Source organism: Anastrepha obliqua, chromosome 1, assembly GCF_027943255.1.
Source record: "Anastrepha obliqua isolate idAnaObli1 chromosome 1, idAnaObli1_1.0, whole genome shotgun sequence".
In the NCBI taxonomy this organism is placed as follows: Eukaryota; Metazoa; Arthropoda; class Insecta; order Diptera; family Tephritidae; genus Anastrepha; species Anastrepha obliqua.
In genome coordinates, this window is record NC_072892.1 from 146862015 (window position 1) to 146884519 (window position 22505).

At 37.4% G+C, this 22505-nt stretch overlaps 1 protein-coding gene across 1 annotated transcript in view; it reads left to right on the plus strand.

Moving 5' to 3' along the window:
• LOC129236414 (beta-alanyl-bioamine nonribosomal peptide synthetase ebony) overlaps positions 1-22218 on the plus strand; it is a 60291-nt gene extending 38073 nt beyond the window's left edge. Inside the window, exons 2-8 of the mRNA XM_054870789.1 lie at positions 16577-17710; positions 17880-18047; positions 18117-18888; positions 18959-19049; positions 19117-19292; positions 21219-21402; positions 21479-22218. Of these exons, the coding sequence (XP_054726764.1) occupies positions 16585-17710; positions 17880-18047; positions 18117-18888; positions 18959-19049; positions 19117-19292; positions 21219-21402; positions 21479-21622 (2661 nt within the window). The 5' untranslated portion in view covers positions 16577-16584 and the 3' untranslated portion in view covers positions 21623-22218. The remainder of the gene's footprint in view (positions 1-16576; positions 17711-17879; positions 18048-18116; positions 18889-18958; positions 19050-19116; positions 19293-21218; positions 21403-21478) is intronic.
• The last annotated feature ends 287 nt before the right edge of the window (positions 22219-22505 follow it).

The window sequence follows — 22505 nt, forward strand, 5'->3', positions numbered from 1 at the left end:
TTCGCCGCAATTGCGCTGTAATTAACACCAATTTTGAATGACTCACTGGAGTACATACTTCAGACGGTATCTCGTGAATAGCTTTAGTAATGTTGACTTTGAATGCCTCAATCGAAGCTGGTTTAACCACAAAGCAATTGAACTTTACATAACCCTACAAATAAAAGTCCAAAGTTGTGATATTACATGATCTTGGTGGCCAATCCACTTGCCCGAGGCGTGAGATTAATTTTTCACCGAAACTACGACGCAGTAAATCCATTGTTTCACGGGCTGTATGGCAAGTAGCGCCGCCCGCCGTCTTGTTGGAACGTGCCCGGTACCACGTCATCAAAAAGTCGTTTATCATAGCGCGATAACGTTCGCCGTTCACCTGTACATTAACGCCAATCTCGACTTTGAAGAAATATAGGCCGATGATTTCTCCAGCCCATAAGCCGCACCAAACGGTTGTTTTCAATGGATGTAATGGCTATCGATTGGTTCTTGAATGCTTCAGATTGCTCTGCAGCCCAAATACGGCAGATTTGCTTATTGACCTAGCCATTAAGCCAAAAATTGGCCTAAGCGCTACACACCATTAGTTGGCGTGAGCGCGCGATGAACACTTTTCGCAGAACCTCGATTTTCGTAATACAATTGAACGATTTGTGAACGTTGTTCAGACGCAAATCTTTCCATCTTTCCATTATGAAATATCAATAAGCACTGAAACAAATTATGTATTTGGTTTGGAAGTAGTCACGGGTATTCTGTCAAAAAAGTCCTATTGGAAAAGTACCTCCAATCTGATCATTCTTTATTCTAAACTGAAATGTTCACATACTCGTTAGGCTTTTCCCTACAGGGTATTACATACAATATTTTGACAATAATCGGATAAACGAATAAAACTTCTTTGTTCTATCTGCATTGTGTGTATGAATGTACATATAGTATGTGTGTATATGTGTATAATTTGGTCGTATGAAAATGAAGCCCATTCTATAGTGCAGCCATAAGCCAAGTAAGAAGGTCAGTGTCGATGTCATAACAATCAGTTTTATAAATACATACATTATATGCAAATAAAGAGGCAGCTTGGAAACATTAGAAATAAAAAATCATATAATTCACTTTTAATTGGCCTTTAAAGTCTATCACAATCAACTGAGGCCAACGATATGCCAAGAGGAAACCCAGAAGAGAAAATCAAGTATTTATATCATGTTTATATAACAAGCGATTAGAAGTCAGACACATACGTTTTGTACAGACATACCTACCTACATACCTTCACATATGGCATATACATACATACATACGAACAGCCCATATGCGTTCAAGTAAATCGCAATGCTTATGCGCATGCGTATGGCTTGTGGCGCATTCAAAATACAATTCAACTACACACATGCGAATGTACGATTTATACTAAAATGCTATGCGTTCAGACATACCTATATACGTTCATAGTACGTATGTTTATATAAATGCTTGCATATCGGCGAAATCATGTAACGTAACGCTGGATTGAAAATTACCTTCGCGAACAATAAGATGCTAAGTCTTTCTTGCCTCAGTTGCGGGGCAATAAACTGAACAAGTGCACATACATTAGTATTTATGTATATATGCACATTTTATTTCATACATACATACACATGTATATGTTTTCCTTAATGCGTCATTAAAACGAATATGGCAGTTGTGTAAGTGTGCCACCTGTCTGTTAGATCGATGGACAGGAAAATGAGGAATATACAATAAATTTTAATTGCATAAATTTAAATACCTTCGAGGCTTCACATCCGTTTTTAGCACTCATTCAGTAAATCATAGTAACGTCGTTCTTTGTCTATTGACACATTCAATAATTACGAACGCACTTGCATATTTACATACTTATCTATGTATGTCAGTAGCAGTTAATGCTGAAGGTTGATGCTGTACCTAAATGAAAAAAACTTTTAATTTTAATAAATCAATTTTTATATGTGCAATTATTTAATACTGAAATACAGAAATTTGATCAGGCCCGATCCTCTCTATCTCCTTGATTTCCTCTCTCACCACCAAAGCTATTTGAGAAAAGTTAAACAAAGTATGAAATAGTCTGCATGTAAAACTTGCCCCAGTGCAGCCCTCTATTACGTTTTTCCTGTACTTCCCATCGACTTTTACGTTATTTCCATAGCTGCTCAAAGTACAATCAGGTTAAAGGAGGCTGGCCTCTGCAGGCAATCCCTCAAGGGACATGGTAGCATTTTTAAGGAGTTAACACCGCATTTCTCTGAGCTTCGGACAGATCTCTCTATCCCCAAACTTCAGTTTGGTGGTTGTTCCAGGGCAATCTTTCCAAGAAGGCAGTATTGAAATACGGGTAAGATCTGTACCGATGCGAGTGCCTCTGCCTTCACGCACGACACCCAGATGGAATCGGGAAGCGGAGCAGCGGCTTTCTCTAAATCAGCCAAAAATTGCCGAAAACTGCTAGTGTTTTTCAGACAGAAGCCTCTGCGATCTTGCAGGCATGCAAAATCCTTGGGGAACGTGGGAGCGAGGGAGATATTAAGATTTTTTTTCCGATAGTCAACTTGCGATCAAGGCACTGACGACGCTATGGTGCAGATCCAAACTAGTCAACTCCTGTAAGGAGGAGTTTAAATCTTCTGGGTGTGCAGGTAACATTCCTCTGATTAGGGTTCGAGGACATAGGAACATAGAGGGAAATGAAATTGCTGATGAGATTGCCACGAAGGATACTGAATTGGTTTCAGAGACCGCATATACGGTCATGGGCCTCCCCCTGACTCTTGTTAGTGTAGAATTGCACAACTTATTTTTCAAGAAAGCATAGAAAAAATAGAGCTCCATTCCGAAAATCTTTGGCCCCAGTACAATAGACTCAGGCCTCAGAAAGTCCTGGGGACGCCACGCTATTCAATTTTCAAATTCGTAGCTGTGTTCACCGGTCATGGGACGCTCGGCACACAGGCGGAAAAACTATGGTTTAGTCCCTATTGCAAAAGCTGTGGGGACCTTTCAGAGAAGGATACTGTTGAGCACTTTCTCTGTAAATGCCCAGGCTTGGCAGCTAGACGATTAAGGTCACTGGGTGTCGCTTTTGATATCCTGAGGTACTGCACCAACCTAAATACCATCAATCCCTCCATTATATCAACAGCTCTGGCGGGCTGGAGGTCTCATAATGCTATCAAAAAGCGAGGTTAGTGCTACTTTGGGAGTGCCAGACTAGTACTTCAATTTCTATTTTATTTCGTACATCGTTTGTTTTCTACAAGGGCTTTTCATCGTATAACAGGCAACCCCTTCACCACCACAATTCAATCACTCTGGTAAAGATGGCATCTCTCATTTTCTACAGAGAACTGGAATCAATAACCGTCCACTCCTGCCTACGCAAAATCTTAAGGATCTGGTGGCTCATATCATTTCTAATACTGACTTATTGGAATCGATCAATGAAATCCCTATCGAGCTAATCATCAAATGCAGACAGTTTGGTTGGATAGGTCATACAATGCGCAAAAATGCCGGCAAAGTATGCAGTGCTGTCCTTTCTTGGGATGCGCAAGTCGCAAGAAGTAGTGGGAAACGAAAGACCTCCTGGCGATGTTTAGTAGATGCAGACGTAAGGAACTCTAATATATATATATATAATTGGCGCTTACACCCATTTCAAGTATTTGGCCGAGCTCCTCCTACTATTTGTAGCGTCTTGTTGTTATTCCACAAATGGAGGGACCTACTGTTTTAAGCCGGTTCCTTTTTGTAATCGATGATATTAATATCATCGGCACATTCACCCTAAATTGAAGAAGTTACCCAAAAAAGATCTTTTGTCTAAACTGTACCTTCAAAATAAATTAAATTTTTCGAAGCCACACTTGTGTAAGGCAGACATTGCAACATAGGCACCACTCTCCCCTTTTTTTCGTATTACTATCTTTCAGTTTTTCCGCAATAGAGAAACGATTTCTTTTGAATTATTACCAATTATAATTTCGAACTTTTTAAGTGGTTTATATATTTCAAACTTTTTAATTGGTTCGGCACTTTTTCTGTGCCACTGCATTGGCTCCAGCTTCGATTTAGGTTCCTAGTGATGAACTCAAGTTTCGCCTTCAGTAACGATCAGGTGCATACAAGTAGATTCATGCGAACACTTGACATGTTGTTGCTTCTGCAGTGGTGTGAGCTTTTTCGCCACCTATCGTACGCCCACCTGAGATATTTCAAGGTCGTATTACTCGATCATTTGAACCTCATCTTTACGAATTTTTATATTCTCTTTCATGTGAACTTCTTAAGTGATAAGAACTCGAAAACAACTATCCCCAGACTAGTAGCATAATCTGCCGCTTGAACAATTTTCGACACAATTTTCTTTTTATTTGTATGCGCCTCAAGTGCTCGAACATATCTACTACTTATGCAAATTTCTTATTGGGGGCTTAGTTGTCCTCATTACACAATCAAATTGACTTACACGTCAATCCATTTGGTAACGTAAAAGTTAATTGAAATTGCGTAAGAATTTGTGGTGGTATTTTATAGATCAGCTTAGCATTAGTAGATTAGCATAAAAAGCATATAATACTCGTTTTATATATGAACTAGCAAACCCGGCCCCATTCGCTGGGCACACTAAAATAGAATAGATATGGTTTAGAACAGAAAATATATGGTTTTCATATTATTTATTTCTTTATTCTTTATTCAAGCGCTTTGGCATAAACAATATTTTTTGTTTTTCTATTTGTTTTTGAGTAAATATAAAATATAAATTGAAAATCAGGAAAAAAGAAGATTATTTTTAAATTTCAAATCAACGCATATGAATAAACAATCGTCTTTTCTCCTGATCATCCATGAATTTTTCATTTCAATTTATATGTTTTATTAAGCATTGGAGCTTTTTTAACCATTATCCATTTATATTTTTCAAAAAAAAAAAACGAAAAAAATTGTTTTTTCCACGAACACATAATTTCATTCGGATTTCACATTAAATTCTCAAATTTCGTAAGAAATTATTCACTGTTCCAAAATCCACTCCAAAAAAATTCACAAACAATTTTTACATGTTGCACTTACGTTTTTTCCTTATGGCATCCAAATCAGAAAGAAATATTGACACATTGTAACTCACACTGTCAATTTGACAGTTCAGTTCCGCCCCAAGCGTTAAAAAAGTAAGCGACATTATGGCTGGCTCAAAAGAACGCTGTACCCGTTGCCACTGCTCCGAATTACAACCAAACTTTACGAAACCCATTTTCAATACTTACTTAACAATGTGCATAAGTTTGGTTTAATTCGGTGCAAAGACACGGCGGGTCCACGTTTTGGCATATATTTCGAGACCCTAGTCATCAATAGGTATGAAAATTACCCCATATTAAAGCACTTATCAACAGCTTTCATTTGATACCCATATTGTACATACACAACCAAAGGTTACCCGGGTCCACGTTTTGACCTATATCTCGAGACCCCAGTCACGTAGCGGCATGAAAAATACTCTGTACTAAGGCATTCACCAACAGCTTCAATTTGATATCCATATTGTACAAACACATTCTAGGCTCCACGTTTTGGTCTCTATCTCGAGACCTTAGTCACGGAGCGGCATTAAAAATACTCTGAACTAAAGTATTCACCAACAGCTTCCATTTGATACCCATATTGTACATACACGTCCGAAGATTACCCGGGTCCACGTTTTGACCTATATCTCGAGACCCTATCTACCAATAGGTATTCAAACTACACGGAAATCATATTCAATACCTACTTAACAATGTGTGTAAGTTTGGTTTAATTCGGTTCAAAGACACGGCGGGTCCACGTTTTGGCATATATTTCGAGACCCTAGTCATCAATAGGTATGAAAATTACCCCGTATTAAAGCACTTATCAACAGCTTTCATTTGATATCCATATTGTACAAACACATTCTAGGGTCCACGTTTGGGTCTCTATCTCGAGACCCTAGTCACGGAGCGGATGGAAATACTCTGAACTAAAGCATTCACCAACAGCTTCCATTTGATACCCATATTGTACATACACATCCGAAGGTTACCCGGGTCCACGTTTTGACCTATATCTCGAGATCCTATCTACCAATAGGTATTCAAACTATACGGCAACCATCTTCAATACCTCCTTAACAATGTGTGTAAGTTTGGTTTAATTCGGTGCAAAGACACGGCGGGTCCACGTTTTGGCATATATTTCCAGACCCTAGTCATCAATAGGTATGAAAATTACCCCGTATTAAAGCACTTATCAACAGCTTTCATTTGATACCCATATTGTACATACACAACGAAAGGTTACCCGGGTCCGCGTTTTGACCTATACCTCGAGACCCCAGTCACGGAGTGGCATGAAAAATACTCTGTACTAAGGCATTCACCAACAGCTTCAATTTGATATCCATATTGTACAAACACATTCTAGGCTCCACGTTTTGGTCTCTATCTCGAGACCTTAGTCACGGAGCGGCATGAAAAATACTCTGAACTAAAGCATTCACCAAAAGCTTCCATTTGATACCCATATTGTACATACACGTCCGAAGGTTACCCTAAAGTATTCACCAACAGCTTCCATTTGATACCCATATTGTACATACACGTCCGAAGATTACCCGGGTCCACGTTTTGACCTATATCTCGAGACCCTATCTACCAATAGGTATTCAAACTACACGGAAATCATCTTCAATACCTTCTTAACATTGTGTGTAAGTTTGGTTTAATTCGGTGCAGACACGGCCGGTTAGCGAACACACACAAAAAGTTGACTTTATTTTATATATAAGATTTTTTTCAGTTTGTGTCCGAAAAATCCAAATATCTTACGAAACGCTATTTTTTCCAAAATAAAATGTAATCCATGTTACTTTTGGATAATGTAGTTTTCGAATGGTGAAAGAATTTTTAAAATTGGTCCAGTAGTTTTTGAGCCTATTCGTTACAAACAAACAAACAAACAAACAAAGTTTTCCTCTTTATAATATTAGTATAGATATAAAATATATCTTTTGTGAAAGTTGCTTCGGTTTATACAAAATTTCCTTGATTGAGGCATTTATAAATATACTACAGTAAATTCCTTCATTACTACGTACATATTTGGATAACATATTTATATACAACCTGATTCGCAACATATTCCGAAGTCAAATATATAGGGTGATCAATTAAGAGGAGCTTTTTTCATTTGCGTTTTTTTTACAGATCGCGCGCGAGTTGTGGCAAACTGTCATCGTGGATTTGTTGAACAGCGTTTGGCATTTCATCATGGAAAGACTCACACCGCAACAACGTCTACAAATTGTTCAACTGTATTATGAAAATCAGCGTTCTGTTGCCATACAGCTCGTGAAACAATGACTTTATTGAGAAGTCATTTCGGAGAGCAGCTGATTTCACGTTTAGGACCTGTGAGTTGGCCACCAAGATCTTGTGATATCACACCTTTGGACTTTTTTCTTTGGGGATTCGTGAAGTCCAAGGTCTATGCTGATAAACCAGCTACGATTGAAGCTCTGGAAGCCAACATTACGCGTGTTATTCACGACATACCAGTCGAAATGCTCGAACGAGTGATTGAAAATTGGACCTTCAGAATGGACCACCTTAAGCGTAGTTGCGGCCAACATTTGAATGAAGTCATATTCAAAAAGTAAATGTCAAAGAATGTCCTTTCAAATGATAAATAAAGGTTTTGAACATAATTTACATTTTTGTTTTTTTTAACTATTGAAAAAAGCACCTCATGATTGATCACCCTATATTTGCGATATAGCTACATAATGAATGGGAGATTTACCGAAGCGGGGCTTCCTACGCACACTATTTCGTAGAGCAGTTGATTTTTCAGGCCCTTATTTTTTGATTTCAGACTATAGAAAGATGACTTACAGACTAATACAGTTAGTTAAATTTTACAAAAAAATTAAGTTTAAATTTCTTAATATTAACATTAAAATCTATAATAATGATGTAATCGCGTAATAGACTCATTCACTGAATAGTTGGTTTTGTTAGATGAATGAACAAACAAGAGACTAATTCTTTGTCTATAAGGCGATAATTTATTTGTATAAATTAACACATGGAATAAAAACTAAATCAACCAAAACATACCTATATTAGTTCCTGTGCATGCATGTGCAACTTGAGCTCGTGGCAGACTTGTTTTTCGACTATGGCACAAACTTTACATTCGCCGAGACAGAGCTGGCCATCGATTTATAACATTGAATGGCAGATAAAAAGCTACGTTTTCTCTTCAACAACTTAAGAATCGATAAGCGTTTTAACCCCTCCGCCGCGCTATATACAGATGGATACTGGAAGATTGGCATAAAACGAATAATGTACCACTTAAAACCTGCATTTGATGATAATTTCCTGCCATACGAAGAGTTCAACTCATTATTGACTGAAGTTGACGGCGGCCACCATAGCCGAATGGGTTTGTGTGTGACTATCATTCGGGAGTGCGTAGGTTCGAATATCTGTGCATGAGACAGCAAAATTTTAGAAACAGTATTTTTTTTTGTGATAGCAGTCACCCCACGGTAGGCAATGGCAAACCTTCGAGTATATTTCTGCCCTGAAAAAGCTCCTCATAAAAAACCATTTGCTTTTCGGAGTCGGCTTAATACTTCGTATTAACTAAGGACTATTTCTTTTGAAATTTGGGGGCACAAAATTTGCTTTAAATAGACTTTTTTCTTGGAACTTTACATGAAATTCGAAACTGTTAGCGAAGATGTCGAAAAAAATCATTGAATGCATATGAACCCGCCCTAATGTACCTATATGGTACGGGGGTTGTATGAAATGCAATAATAAAAACTTACTTCCTCGACATAGTTTCCTTTTAGACTTATGCACTTCATCGAATGCGTAGTATGTTAATCCCTTCCGAATAATAGTATTTGTCCAAGTCTGAAAAATAGTCATTCGTTTCTACAATCGCCTACTCGTTTGCATAAAATGTTTTTCTCCCAGCCATTTCGTCAAACAAATAGTAGTCCGAGGGAGCCAAGTCTTGAGAATAGGTGCGATATGAAATGAGATAGGAGATCCATCTCCCCTTTAATTTTGCGACCACAACTGGTGAGGGTTGAGCTGATGCGTAGTCGTGATGGTAAAGGAAAATATCTGTATCTCGGCTTCCAAGATTTATATGCATGCCAAACACAAAGAAATATACCGATCTGACTGAAACTTGGTGTATGTTCTTCAAAAAGATGGTACTATATTAACTAAACATAAGCTCGATACGTGCCAGTAATTTCATCTCTCTACTTTGCACATATAGTATGTAGAAGTTTACTACATACATCTATGCCAAAAATTGTGAATAACTAGTATTTAAATGATAAAAACTTGTGCGAGTAAGTGGGTTAATGCTTTTGTACTGTGTAAAACAGATGTAAATTTTATTTAGGTTATTATTAAATTAACTAAAATTGGAAGCTAGACTCTACTAAATGTTGTTGATTTCTAGTTTGAGTAGCCTTCAATTTAATTAATTTAAAATCTAATGCGTTTAACTAACTATTTACTATTTAGACCTTCAAAATAAGAACGGTTTTGATTGACTGCTCGTAAGTAGTCACCTTTTACCTCTATATAATTATTTTCAATTTTCTTTATGAACAAATAGCTACGTATCTACATTAATGAAATCACTAAAGGTGTTAAATGAAAAAATAAAATATGTGATAAAAATTAATTAAATTTACCCAAAGCTAAGTGCATACATTGTGTTAAAAGTATTACTTTGCTATATGTAGCCAATGTGCTGAACGTTACGTATGTATAGGATATAGTGAGCAAGTTCATTATTAAATATTCATGCATAATTTCGAAAATGCATATTAACTAACCTAATCTTGTCTCCAGAGGGCAACACACAAAAACAGTAATAGTAAACTTACAGTTAGTTATAATATATTGATTATCAAGCACTTCCACATTTTACAAATTTAGCATAATCTGACTAATACACACACACATACATACATACATGCATAATAAAATATGCACTCAAACTGATATTCACACTCACAAACGCCACTTAGCCATAACGACAATTGGCATTCAATAATACGATTAACTAAATAGCTGGCACAACAACAAAAAAATAAAGCAAAATGCATTCATTAAGTGCTCTTAAATTATAAATATACAAACAGCAATGTTTAATAGACAGTAGTAAACGACACTCCATATTTGGTATTGCATCTAATTTACCAGCCTGCATTTACTTTTCACACACAGTCGCCCTACTAGACGTATACGCAACTTGTTGAATATATGGAATAGTAATAATGCAACTTTGTATGAACGTGTCAACATATGACATATTTGGATATGTGAGAGACTAATAAATCACATATGAAAGCGAAGGAAATAATAAATTTTAATAGATGTATTATATGTTAATAAGTTTAAGTTTATTAAGTCGGGCTTATATTTCGTAAAAAAATGCTACATTCGAGTGTATGTTTGTATTTATATATCTGCAAATAAAGGGTGATCAATCATGAGGTGCTTTTTTCAATAGTTAAAAAAAAACAAAAATGTAAATTATGTTCAAAACCTTTATTTATCATTTGAAAGGACATTCTTTGACATTTACTTTTTGAATATGACTTCATTCAAATGTTGGCCGCAACTACGCTTAAGGTGGTCCATTCTGAAGGTCCAATTTTCAATCACTCGTTCGATCATTTCGACTGGTATGTCGTGAATAACACGCGTAATGTTGGCTTCCAGAGCTTCAATCGTAGCTGGTTTATCAGCATAGACCTTGGACTTCACGAATCCCCAAAGAAAAAAGTCCAAAGGTGTGATATCACAAGATCTTGGTGGCCAACTCACAGGTCCTAAACGTGAAATCAGCGGCTCTCCGAAATGACTTCTCAATAAAGTCATTGTTTCACGAGCTGTATGGCAAGTGGCTCCGTCTTGTTGAAACCAAATGTCGTAGAGATCATTAGATTCAATTTCAGGTAGCAAAAAGTCCGATATCATGGTACGGTAGCGAGCACCATTCACAGTTACGTTGCGGCCATCATCATTTTTGAAAAAATATGGACCGATGATTCCACCAGCAAATAAACCACACCAGACCGTTGTTTTCTCTGGGTGTAAAGGTAGCTCTTGAACCTGTTCTGGTTGCTCTTCATCCCAAATACGGCAATTTTGCTTAGTGACGTAACCATTGAGCCAGAAATACGCCTCATCGCTGAACAAAATTTTGCTCGAAAACAGCGGATCTTCTTCAATCTTTTCAAGAGCCCAATCAGCAAAACGGTGACGTGCAGGAAGGTCATTTGGCTTTAGTTCTTGTACGAGCTGTATTTTGTATGCTTTTAAATGAAGATCCTTCCGTAAAATTGACCAAATTGTTCCATACGACAGTCCAAGTTGCTGAGAACGGTGCCGAATCGATTCATCGCGGTTTTCACGTACACTCTCTGCTACTGCCGCTATATTCTCAATGCTTCTTCTTGGACGTGGTCTATTCGGTCGAGAATTATCCACCAATGAATATTCGGATTCAAATTTGTTGATGGTATGTCGAATAGTGTTTAAGGCAGGCCGATTATGTTGACCATAATGCGGTCTAAGCGCACGAAAAACATTTGTCACAGAACGCTGATTTTCATAATACAGTTGAACAATTTGTAGACGTTGTTGCGGTGTGAGTCTTACCATGATGAAATGCCAAACGCTGTTCAACAAATCCACGATGACAGTTTGCCACAACTCGCGCGCGATCTGTAAAAAAACGCAAATGGAAAAAACTCCTCTTAATTGATCACCCGTTATAAGTACAATATGATCAGGAATGAGTTTGGAGGCGAACGAGGGGATACGAAGTATCAAGTTACTGTTGGCAGTTATAATTTTGAAGTAGTAGAGTATATTTTTTTGCTAAGAGTGGTCGCCCCTCGGCAGGCAAAGGCAAACATCCGAGTGTATTTCTGCCATGAAAAAGCTCCTCATAAAAATATCTGCCGTTCGGAGTCGGCTTGAAAGTGTAGGTCCCTCTATTTGTGGAACAACATCAAGACGCACGCCACAAATAGGAGGAGGAGCTCAGCCAAACACCCAAAAAGGGTGTATGCGCCAATCATATATATATATATATAGAGGATAATGTTTACTTGGGAATCAGTATTCATATGGTTAATGATGTCAGCCTTGAAACTCATCAGATGATCTTTTTTGACAACATTGCGTTAAATAGATCTGTGTCTGGTAGTGGCGAATTTCTTGGGTTTTATTACATATTATACTAAAATGCTGAGCTAAGCTAAACAATTTATTTAAATTTTGCCTTCTCGTTTGAAATTTTATAAGGCCAAATTTTCAAAGGAAATTTAGCTGGTGTTGCAGTGTGCCGGCAAATATATAAAGATGAATGTTTGTCTGTCTATCCCATGGCGAAGAAATTTTTGTGTATTTGTTGTTCTATATTTAAGTCTATGAGTTTCAATTATTATATACCTATTATGTCAATGATACAAAAGTGACTCAGATTAAACTATTGATATTTTAATTTAACAACACATTTCAAAACAACTATAAAATAGATTTTGAAAGATTTAAAAAGCAACTCATGAAAGCGAAATATGGAATTTAATTCACGTATATCGCGAGTAATGTGAGCATTAGTATATATATATATAATTGGCGCGTACACCCTTTTTGGGTGTTTGGCTGAGCTCCTCCTACTATTTGTAGCGTCTTGTTGTTATTCCACAAATGGAGGGACCTACTGTTTTAAGCCGACTCCGAACGGCAGATATTTGTATAAGGAGCTTTTTCATGGCAGAAATGCATACAAAAAAATGTTTTTCTTAACGACGTTCTCTCTGTCAATTCCGAATGATAGTCACGCACCAATCCATTCGGCTACGGCGGTCGCATTAGTACACATAGCTTTAAAGTAAAGACAATCAATGGCTCCAGTAATGATATTATGAGTAAAGGACAGGTCCACTATAGGCCTACGATTTTCTAAGGACTTGAGATTTATAAACATGGGACAAGCAAAATATGATGGCATGAGATCAATACAGTTCAGAGACTAAAAGACGCGCAGATATATAAGTATACAAGCACCCAATAGGGCGACTATTTTCGATGCATAGCGTCACTATTTCAGCGCGCTGTTTCGGTGTAAAGCGATCCATGGTTGAAATTGTACTGAATTGACGTCTCGAAAACATGTATATGAAGTCGAACTGTTGGTAAATGACATAGATATTCAGCGTTTGCATACCGACATAAAAGATGACGCACCCTGTACTACACAAAGACTATAAAAAACTGCATATTACGATTAGTCTCCGAGAAGAATTGATTTTATATTTCTGCCAAGATTGCAGAATAGATATACCTGTGACTTTCCAATAGAATTACGCAGCCAAGTTTATGTGCAACACCTGGAATTAGTGCAGTATTTCACTTAAATTAGCTAAGCCGCATCGGAGATACATCTGGGGACTGGCAGCACAATTAAATGTGTTGTATAAATCATGGCAGTCAAGAAAAACGCCGACGGCAATTTTTTTCCTGTTACGGTACTTTTCCTGTCATTTCAAATACGTATTTTCATTTCATTTTCTTAATAGTGTTGTTTTAATTTGACCTTATTCTGTGATATTTGGTGCCTGTGTGTTTACTAAGTGTGTGAAAAAAACACGACTAGCGAGGTGTGAAAAAAACGAAGTCTAAAAAAACAATGATTTTATTCAAGAAGCAGCAAATTTATATAAATGCCTATAAGCGGCAAAACCTATCAAATGTCGAGTTATTCAAAATAAGTTATTCATAACAAGCATTTCATTTACTGCTGTTGAATTATTCTCACCTCATGAATATGATTATTATAGGGTGTTTCTTTAACTGCATGGGAACTATCCATATCGAAAGCTATTGTTTGTCAGTTGAGAATCGCAAACTGTGATGATTTTTCTGTTCAGTGCCGTTTGGCAAGTAATTGTCAGTAATAATCAATCACTTTGGAAAACAAAATCTGTTTGCGAAGTTCCTTATTTCTTTGGTAATAGAAAGGGAGCTTCCGTTACGTTGAATGGCGAGCTCTATTGAGCCATGCTGGCTCGATTTTCTTTCCAAATTTCCTCAATATTCCAAATTCTTTCCATTCGCAACTTGCCATACAGCACGCTCAAGAATCAATTTATTGCAATAATCAAGCCATCATTGATGCCATACAGCCAGATTGATTTTAAAAAGTTGTCAAAAGTTTGGCTGAACGAATGGACCATTTAACTTGTAGCCGCGGTGGACATCCGGCATATATCAAATTCAATAAATAAATGCAAAGAAATTATCTACCTGATTATATTTCTGTTTTTCATTATAATTTTAAGTTCTCAAACTCTAAAAAAGCACCCTTTGCAAGTGCATTTGCCTTTTAACTGAATAGGGGTATATCGTTTGCCTATTACATGCAACCTACCTCAACCAATTCAATATTAGGTTTCTATTTTTCTAAAGATATCTATACTAATATTATAAAGAGGAAAACTTTGTTTGTTTGTTTGGTTGTAATGAATAGGCTCAAAAACTACTGGACCGATTTTAAAAATTCTTTCACCATTCGAAAGCTACATCATTCACGAGTAACATGGATTATATTTTATTTTGGAAATAGGGCTCGAGATATAGGTCAAAACGTGGACCCGGGTAACCTTCGGATGTGTATGTACAATATGGATATCAAATGCAAGCTGTTGGTGAATGCTTTAGTACAGAGTATTTTTCATGCCGCTCCGTGACTAGGGTCTCGAGATAGAGACCAAAACGTGGACCCTAGAATGTGTTTGTACAATATGGATATCAAATTGAAGCTGTTGGTGAATGCTTTAGTACAGAGTATTTTTCATGCCACTCCGTGACTGGGGTCACGAGATATAGGTCAAAACGTGGACCCGGGTAACCTTTGGTTGTGTATGTACAATATGGGTATCAAATGAAAGCTGTTGATAAGTGCTTTAATACGGGGTAATTTTCATACCTATTGATGACTAGGGTCTGGAAATATATGCCAAAACGTGGACCCGCCGTGTCTTTGCACCGAATTAAACCAAACTTACACACATTGTTAAGGAGGTATTGAAGATGGTTTCCGTATAGTTTGGATACCTATTGGTAGATAGGGTCTCGAGATATAGGTCAAAACGTGGACCCGGGTAACCTTCGGATGTGTATGTACAATATGGGTATCAAATGGAAGCTGTTGGTGAATGCTTTAGTTCAGAGTATTCCCATCCGCTCCGTGACTACGGTCTCGAGATAGAGACCAAAACGTGGACCCTATAATGTGTTTGTACAATATGAATATCAAATGAAAGCTGTTGATAAGTGCTTTAATACGGGGTAATTTTCATACCTATTGATGACTAGGGTCTCGAAATATATGCCAAAACGTGGACCCGCCGTGTCTTTGCACCGATTTAAACCAAACTTACACACATTGTTAAGGAGGTATTGAAGATGGTTGCCGTATAGTTTGGATACCTATTGGTAGATACGGTCTCGAGATATAGGTCAAAACGTGGACCCGGGTAACCTTCGGACGTGTATGTACAATATGGGTATCAAATGAAATCTGTTGATAAGTGCTTTAATACGGGGTAATTTTCATACCTATTGATGACTAGGGTCTGGAAATATATGCCAAAACGTGGACCCGCCGTGTCTTTGCGCCGAATTAAACCAAACTTACGCACATTGTTAAGTAAGTATTGAAAATGGGTTTCGTAAAGTTTGGTTGTAATTTGGAGCACTGGCAACGGGTACAGCGTTCTTTTGAACCAGCTATAATGTCGTTTACTTTTTTAACGCTTGGGGCGGAACTGAACTGTCAAATTGACAGTGTGAGTTACAATGTGTCAATATTTCTTTCTGATTTGGATGCCATAAGGAAAAAACGTAAGTGCAGCATGTAAAAATTGTTTGTGAATTTTTTTGGAGTGGATTTTGGAACAGTGAATAATTTCTTACGAAATTTGAGAATTTAATGTGAAATCCGAATGAAATTATGTGTTCGTGGAAAAAACAATTTTTTTCGTTTTTTTTTTTTAAATATAAATGGATAATGGTTAAAAAAGCTCCAATGCTTAATAAAACATATAAATTGAAACGAAAAATTCATGGATGATCAGGAAAAAAGACGATTGTTTATTCATATGCGTTGATTTGAAATTTAAAAACAATCTTCTTTTTTCCTGATTTTCAATTTATATTTTATATTTACTCAAAAACAAATAGAAAAACAAAAAATATTGTTTATGCCAAAGCGCTTGAATAAAGAATAAAGAAATAAATAATATGAAAACCATATATTTTCTGTTCTAAACCATATCTATTCTATTTTAGTGTGCCCAGCGAAGGGGGCAGTCTTAAATATAACAATCTTAGTTCATCACTATACATTTTTTTCATTAGTTTCTGTGATATTATTTATGTCATCTTACACCTTTTTCATCCACTTCCAGACACAACAATGGGGTCTATACCAAAACTATCAATTGTTAAAGGCCAACAACAGGATATAACGCCCCGTCCGTTGCATCGCCTTTTTGAGGCAAATCTGTTGCATCACTCGCACAAAACTGCTCTGATAACGCACAGCAATGGCGGTTCAATCGCATCTGAAGCCACGCAATGCACTTACAAACAATTGAATCAGCGCTCCAACCAATGTGCACGTCTACTAGCGGCTGACATAAACCGTAACTGTTTGCAACCTAACACCGATGGCGATTATATTATAGCAGTATGCATGGAACCATCAGATGTGCTCATCAATACGCTGCTCTCCATCTGGAAAGCGGGAGCCGCCTATCTTCCAATTGACCCTACCTTCCCGATCACACGCATACAACATATCCTACGAGAAGCGCGTCCGGTTATGGTAATATGTGATGACAATATTGATCAACAACGCTTTAGCGGCACACTCACCATTACAAGCTCGGAACTCGTTCGCCGTTCCACCGAGTTAAGTAACGCAAACTTAATTGCAGCCGAGATGCTGGCCGACGGTAGTAATCATTTGGCGATTGTGCTCTACACATCGGGCAGTACTGGTGTGCCAAAAGGCGTGCGCCTACCACATCACGTAATCTTGAACCGTCTGCAATGGCAATGGCACAAATTGCCTTACGCGCCAACTGAGTCTGTGAGCGTTTTCAAGACAGCACTCACATTCGTCGACTCAGTGTCCGAACTGTGGGGGCCGCTGATGTGTGGACTTTCTATTTTAGTTGTACCCAAAGTTATAACTAAAGATCCGGAGCGTTTGGTCGATTTGCTAGAGAAATATAAAATACGTCGTTTAGTTTTGGTGCCAACACTTTTGCGTTCGATTTTGATGTATTTGAAGTTGAACGATGGCAATTCAAGGTATCAACTGGTGCAACGCGACCGACTTTTGTATAATTTGAAGATTTGGGTTTGTTCTGGAGAACCTTTGCCGGTAGCATTGGCTGAAAGTTTCTTTGACTACTTCGCTGAGGGCATACATATGCTATATAACTTTTACGGTTCCACCGAAGTGATAGGTGATGTTACGTACTTTGCTTGTGAAAGCAAAAAGCAATTGAGCCAGTTCGATCATGTACCGATTGGTGAGTCGAAACTTTGAGTCATTCAAGCTTTTCCAATAAACGTCTTACTATAAATTTATATAAATTTAACTGCTGGTTTAATTCATAATAAAAGCATGGGCGGCGATGAGTGCCGTGAACTGTTTGTACTTAACAGTTTTCTAACAGTTTACGTTTTCACCCGTCATAGGCATTCCACTTTCCAACACTGTTATCTACTTACTTGATGGAGACTTCCGCCCAGTCAAATATGGCGAAATAGGTGAAATATTCGTTTCGGGCCTGAATCTTGCCGAGGGTTATGTAAATGGTAGAGATCCGGAAAAGTTTGTCGAAAATCCATTGGCTGTGGAATTAAGTAAGTTCAAACAAATCATCCCTCTACGTAAGTACGTAAATGAATACAATTCCTCTTCGTCACAAACAGAATACTCACGTCTATATCGCACTGGTGATTATGGCTCTATACGCGATGGCAATGTGATGTACGAAGGCCGCACCGATTCGCAAATAAAGATTCGTGGTCATCGTGTCGATCTTAGCGAAGTTGAAAAGAACGTTTCAGAGTTGCCGTTCGTCGATAAAGCGATCGTACTTTGCTATCATGCCGGCAAAATTGATCAGGCGATTCTAGCTTTTGTTAAGCTACGCGACGATTCACCGCTAATCAACGAACTACAAATCGAGGCTAAATTGAGAGATAAGCTCGCGGAGTACATGTCGCCACAAGTTGTGCTTATTGATCAAGTTCCATACCTTGTCAATGGGAAAGTAGATCGGCAGGCACTTCTCAAAACTTACGAAACAGCCAATAATAACGAAGGCGATTCCAGTATTGTGCTGGACTATGATTATACACTCGTACCCGAAGAGGTAAAGCACATTGCCTGTGATCTCTTTGAGACCGTGGGTGGCGTAATCGGTCGTTCTACACGCGCCACTCTATCGCCTCGCAGCAACTTTTACGATTTGGGCGGAAATTCGTTGAATTCGATTTACACAGTCACACTGTTGAGAGAAAAGGGTTACAATGTAGGTATATCTGAATTTATTGCCGCAAAGGACTTGGGTGAAATATTAGAGAAAATGATAAATAATCGTAACGCCACCCCAATGGTCGAGGACTGGACAAATGCTGCGCCACATCTTGATATGGTGGCTGAGCAGCTCAATGATTCCCACAGGCAGCAAGTGGTGGAGTAAGTAAAGCGATGAATGCATTAATTGCGTATGCATATCTATATTAATTTAATTCTCTTTTTTACAAAGCATCATAGTTGACAGCTTTTATGGCAAGGCGGATCTGGAACAATGGCTCAAACCAGATATATTCCCGAATGACTACAGTGATCTTATTAATGTAATATTTGATTGAATTCCTTCTACTTATGTATTTATAAGTGAATTTGTTCTTTTCCTTGCTATAGGATATGTGGGATGTTTTAGTAGAGAAAAATCTCAGTTTGGTGGTGCGTGACAGGCGTACACATCGCATCATTGGAACGGCCCTAAATTTTGACGCACGCGCTGAACCCGAAGTTGAGGTTAAGTCAAAACTTATTATAGTATTTGAGTTTTTAGAGTTTGTTGAAGGCCCCATACGGTAAGTTTACTACTTATATATAGGCATATGTATATTTACTACATAAACTTATGCACATTCATACACATAAGTACGTATATATGTACAGGGTGATCAATTTAGAGGTATCGGATTTTAAATTGAAATAAAACAACGAAATTTCAAATTGATTAGGCAATCTTTATTATGTTTGTGTAGAACCGTAGAACCATTAGCCGCAACTGCGCCTTAATCCGCAAACCCCAATTTTGAAAGACTCGTTGGAGCACTTCGGTCGGTATCTCGTGAATAACTTTAGTAATGTTGGTTCCAATCCCTCAGCCGAATCTAGTTTATCCACAAAGCACTTAGACTTTACATGCCCCTACAAATTAAAGTGCAAAATTGTGATATATCACGATTTTGATAGCCAATCCACTTGTCCAAGACGAGATGTAAATTGTTCACTGAAACGGCGTCGCAGTAAATCCATTGTTTCACGGGCCGTTTGGCAAGTAGCGCCCTCCGCCGTCTTGTTGGAACGGGCTTCAATTTCCGGCACCACGGCATCACAAAGTCGTTTTGGCGCGATAGCGTTCGCCACTCACTGTTACATTGGCGCCAACCTCGTCTTTGAAGAAATATGGGACGATGATTTCTCCTGCCCATAAGCCGCACTAAACGGAGGTTTTCAATGGATGTAATAGCTGTTGGTTCTTGAATGGCTTCGGGTTGCTCTTCAGCCCAAATACGGCAAATTTACTTATTAACGTAGTTATTAAGCCAGAAATGGGCCTCATCGTTATGCACCACAAGTTGGCGTGAGCGCGCAATGAACAATTTTCACAGAGCTCGATTTTCGTAATACAATTAAACGTAAAACAATTAAATGTTGTGGTGAAGTAAGACTCTCCATGAGGAAATGTCATGAATACTGAAAAAAATTATGTATTTAGTTTGACAGTAGTCAGGCGTGATCTGTCAAAAAAAACCCTATTGAAAAAAACACCTCGAATCTGATGACCCTTTATAATGTTTTGATTGTTTTGAAAATGCTGTCTGAACAAGATTTCATTGAGTGCAAATATATAGTATCAGGTGGCGCAAAATTAGTCATCGTATTGAAAGACATATTTGACACTTGAAAGCTAGACTGCTGCAGTAAACAAACACACAAGCTATGGAGCGCGTGAAGGTCAAAATAAAGATTTCCACTCAAAACCATTTAAAAAATCAGGTTAATTTTTTTGTATTTTAAAAAGTTTGCTGTTGATGTTATTTAAAAAGTTATTCAAAACCAAAATTTGGTGATGCGCAAACTTTTCTTTACTCACGAAAATAGTTCTATATTTTTGGGTCAGCATATTTGAGGAAGGCGTATTAGAAATCCAGCTTAATTTATTATCCTTTTTTTTTTGTTGTTTCATGCACGGAGACTCAAACCTACATACTCGGAATGGTATACGTTTATAGCTTGACAATATTGAGCCAGTGCCATGAGTAACCATTCCGAGTACGTAGGTTCGAATCTCCGTGCATGAAACACCAAAATGAAGAAAAAGTTGTTTCTAATGGCGGTCGCCCCTCGGCAGGCAATGGCAAACCTCCGAGTGTATTTCTGCCTTGAAAAGGCTTCTCATTCCATGTGTGGAACAACATCAAAACACATGCCAGAAATAGGAGGAGGTGCTTGGTCAAACACCTTTCGGAAGTGTGCGCGCAAATTTATTTATTTTTTTTTTCAATCGAGGGAAGCTCCAAGTAGCTCATTGTATTCATATTGAATGAACTTGAAAATTAGAAATTAAAGAATTATTTAATGGAGAGACAAAAACAAAAAAGTTGTATACAATTTATTTATTTTTATTTTATTTATAAAATTTATTCAGACTAAAAGTCTATGCAAAACTCAGTTTGCAGTTTTATAATTTTTTTGTATTATTTGCTTTAATTTAATTTAAAATAAAGGGACAACCAACTTCCCAAGGGGCTCAACAAAATACTCCACTCATTCATGATGGGCACCAGCTCCGAATTGAATCCACAAGAGAATATCGCCTGCATGTATTTCATGGAAAACGAAGTGCTCCGCGTTGCTAGAGAGAAACAATTTGCCGGAATTTTAACAACCAATACGAGTCCCTTAACGCAGGTAAAACAAAGGAACCAAAAATTTCCACGTTTTGCAATATGAGCGATTTCTTATACTTTTCTCTGTACAATTACAGCAACTGGGTAACGATGTCTACCACTACAAGACATTGCTGGACTATCAGGTCAATCAATACGTATACATCGATGGCACTAAACCATTCGGAAAAGCTCCCGATTCACAACGTTCCATTGTTCATTGGCGCGAAGTTACCGACTAAAGTATGACGGGCCACAAACAATTCTTGTTGATTGATTTCGAAAGAAAGCAAATTTTTTAAAATATTAGTTATTTAGCATATCATTTTTTCACCACTTCATAATTTATTTTCGCTGCATCTACAAAAGAATAGATTTCCATTTTAATTCTACGCTATAAATGGCATACAAACATTTAAGTATGTATGTGTTTATATGTATTACCCAAGGCTTGTGTTGATAAAGTCGGAATTTTCGTAAATTCAAGTGATGTATAAAAAAGCAAATAACAAAAACAAAAACATGTGTACATTTGTAGAAAATTTGGCGAACTTTTGTATTTCTTAACGAGTCCCCCACCAACTCGGAAACCGCACAAAATTAGAATATAAAACTGGAAATCGGCAAATCTCATACTTCCATTATTTTTTATGTATGTGTAGTATTATTTTCTTTGTTGCATACGCGTTTATTATTATCTTAGTTTTTGTGCATCTCTCCAAATATTAGATTTTTCGTAATGCATGTACCTGTTGAATACATAAACAATCATCTATTTATAAATCTAAGCTAAAATAAATTAAATAAATACAAGAATATGTCAAAAATACCAGACATAAGAAAATTAATTGTTTTATTTTAATGAATGCATTCAGTGATTGCAAAAAAATAAACGCATTAACAGAGAACTTGAGCCTTGGAGTCATTAGGAGACCTTGCGACCAACTTTCGATAAATACAGATTGAACAATATGAAGTGTTACCTATTCAGAACACCACAACTTTTTTGTGTGAAATTAATTTTTATTGATTTCAAAAACAAAATTGTTCAAAAATGATTACAATTTTAACATACAGGGTGGCGCACGAATCGTGCTACAAAAACAAAACGTAATAACTTTTTTT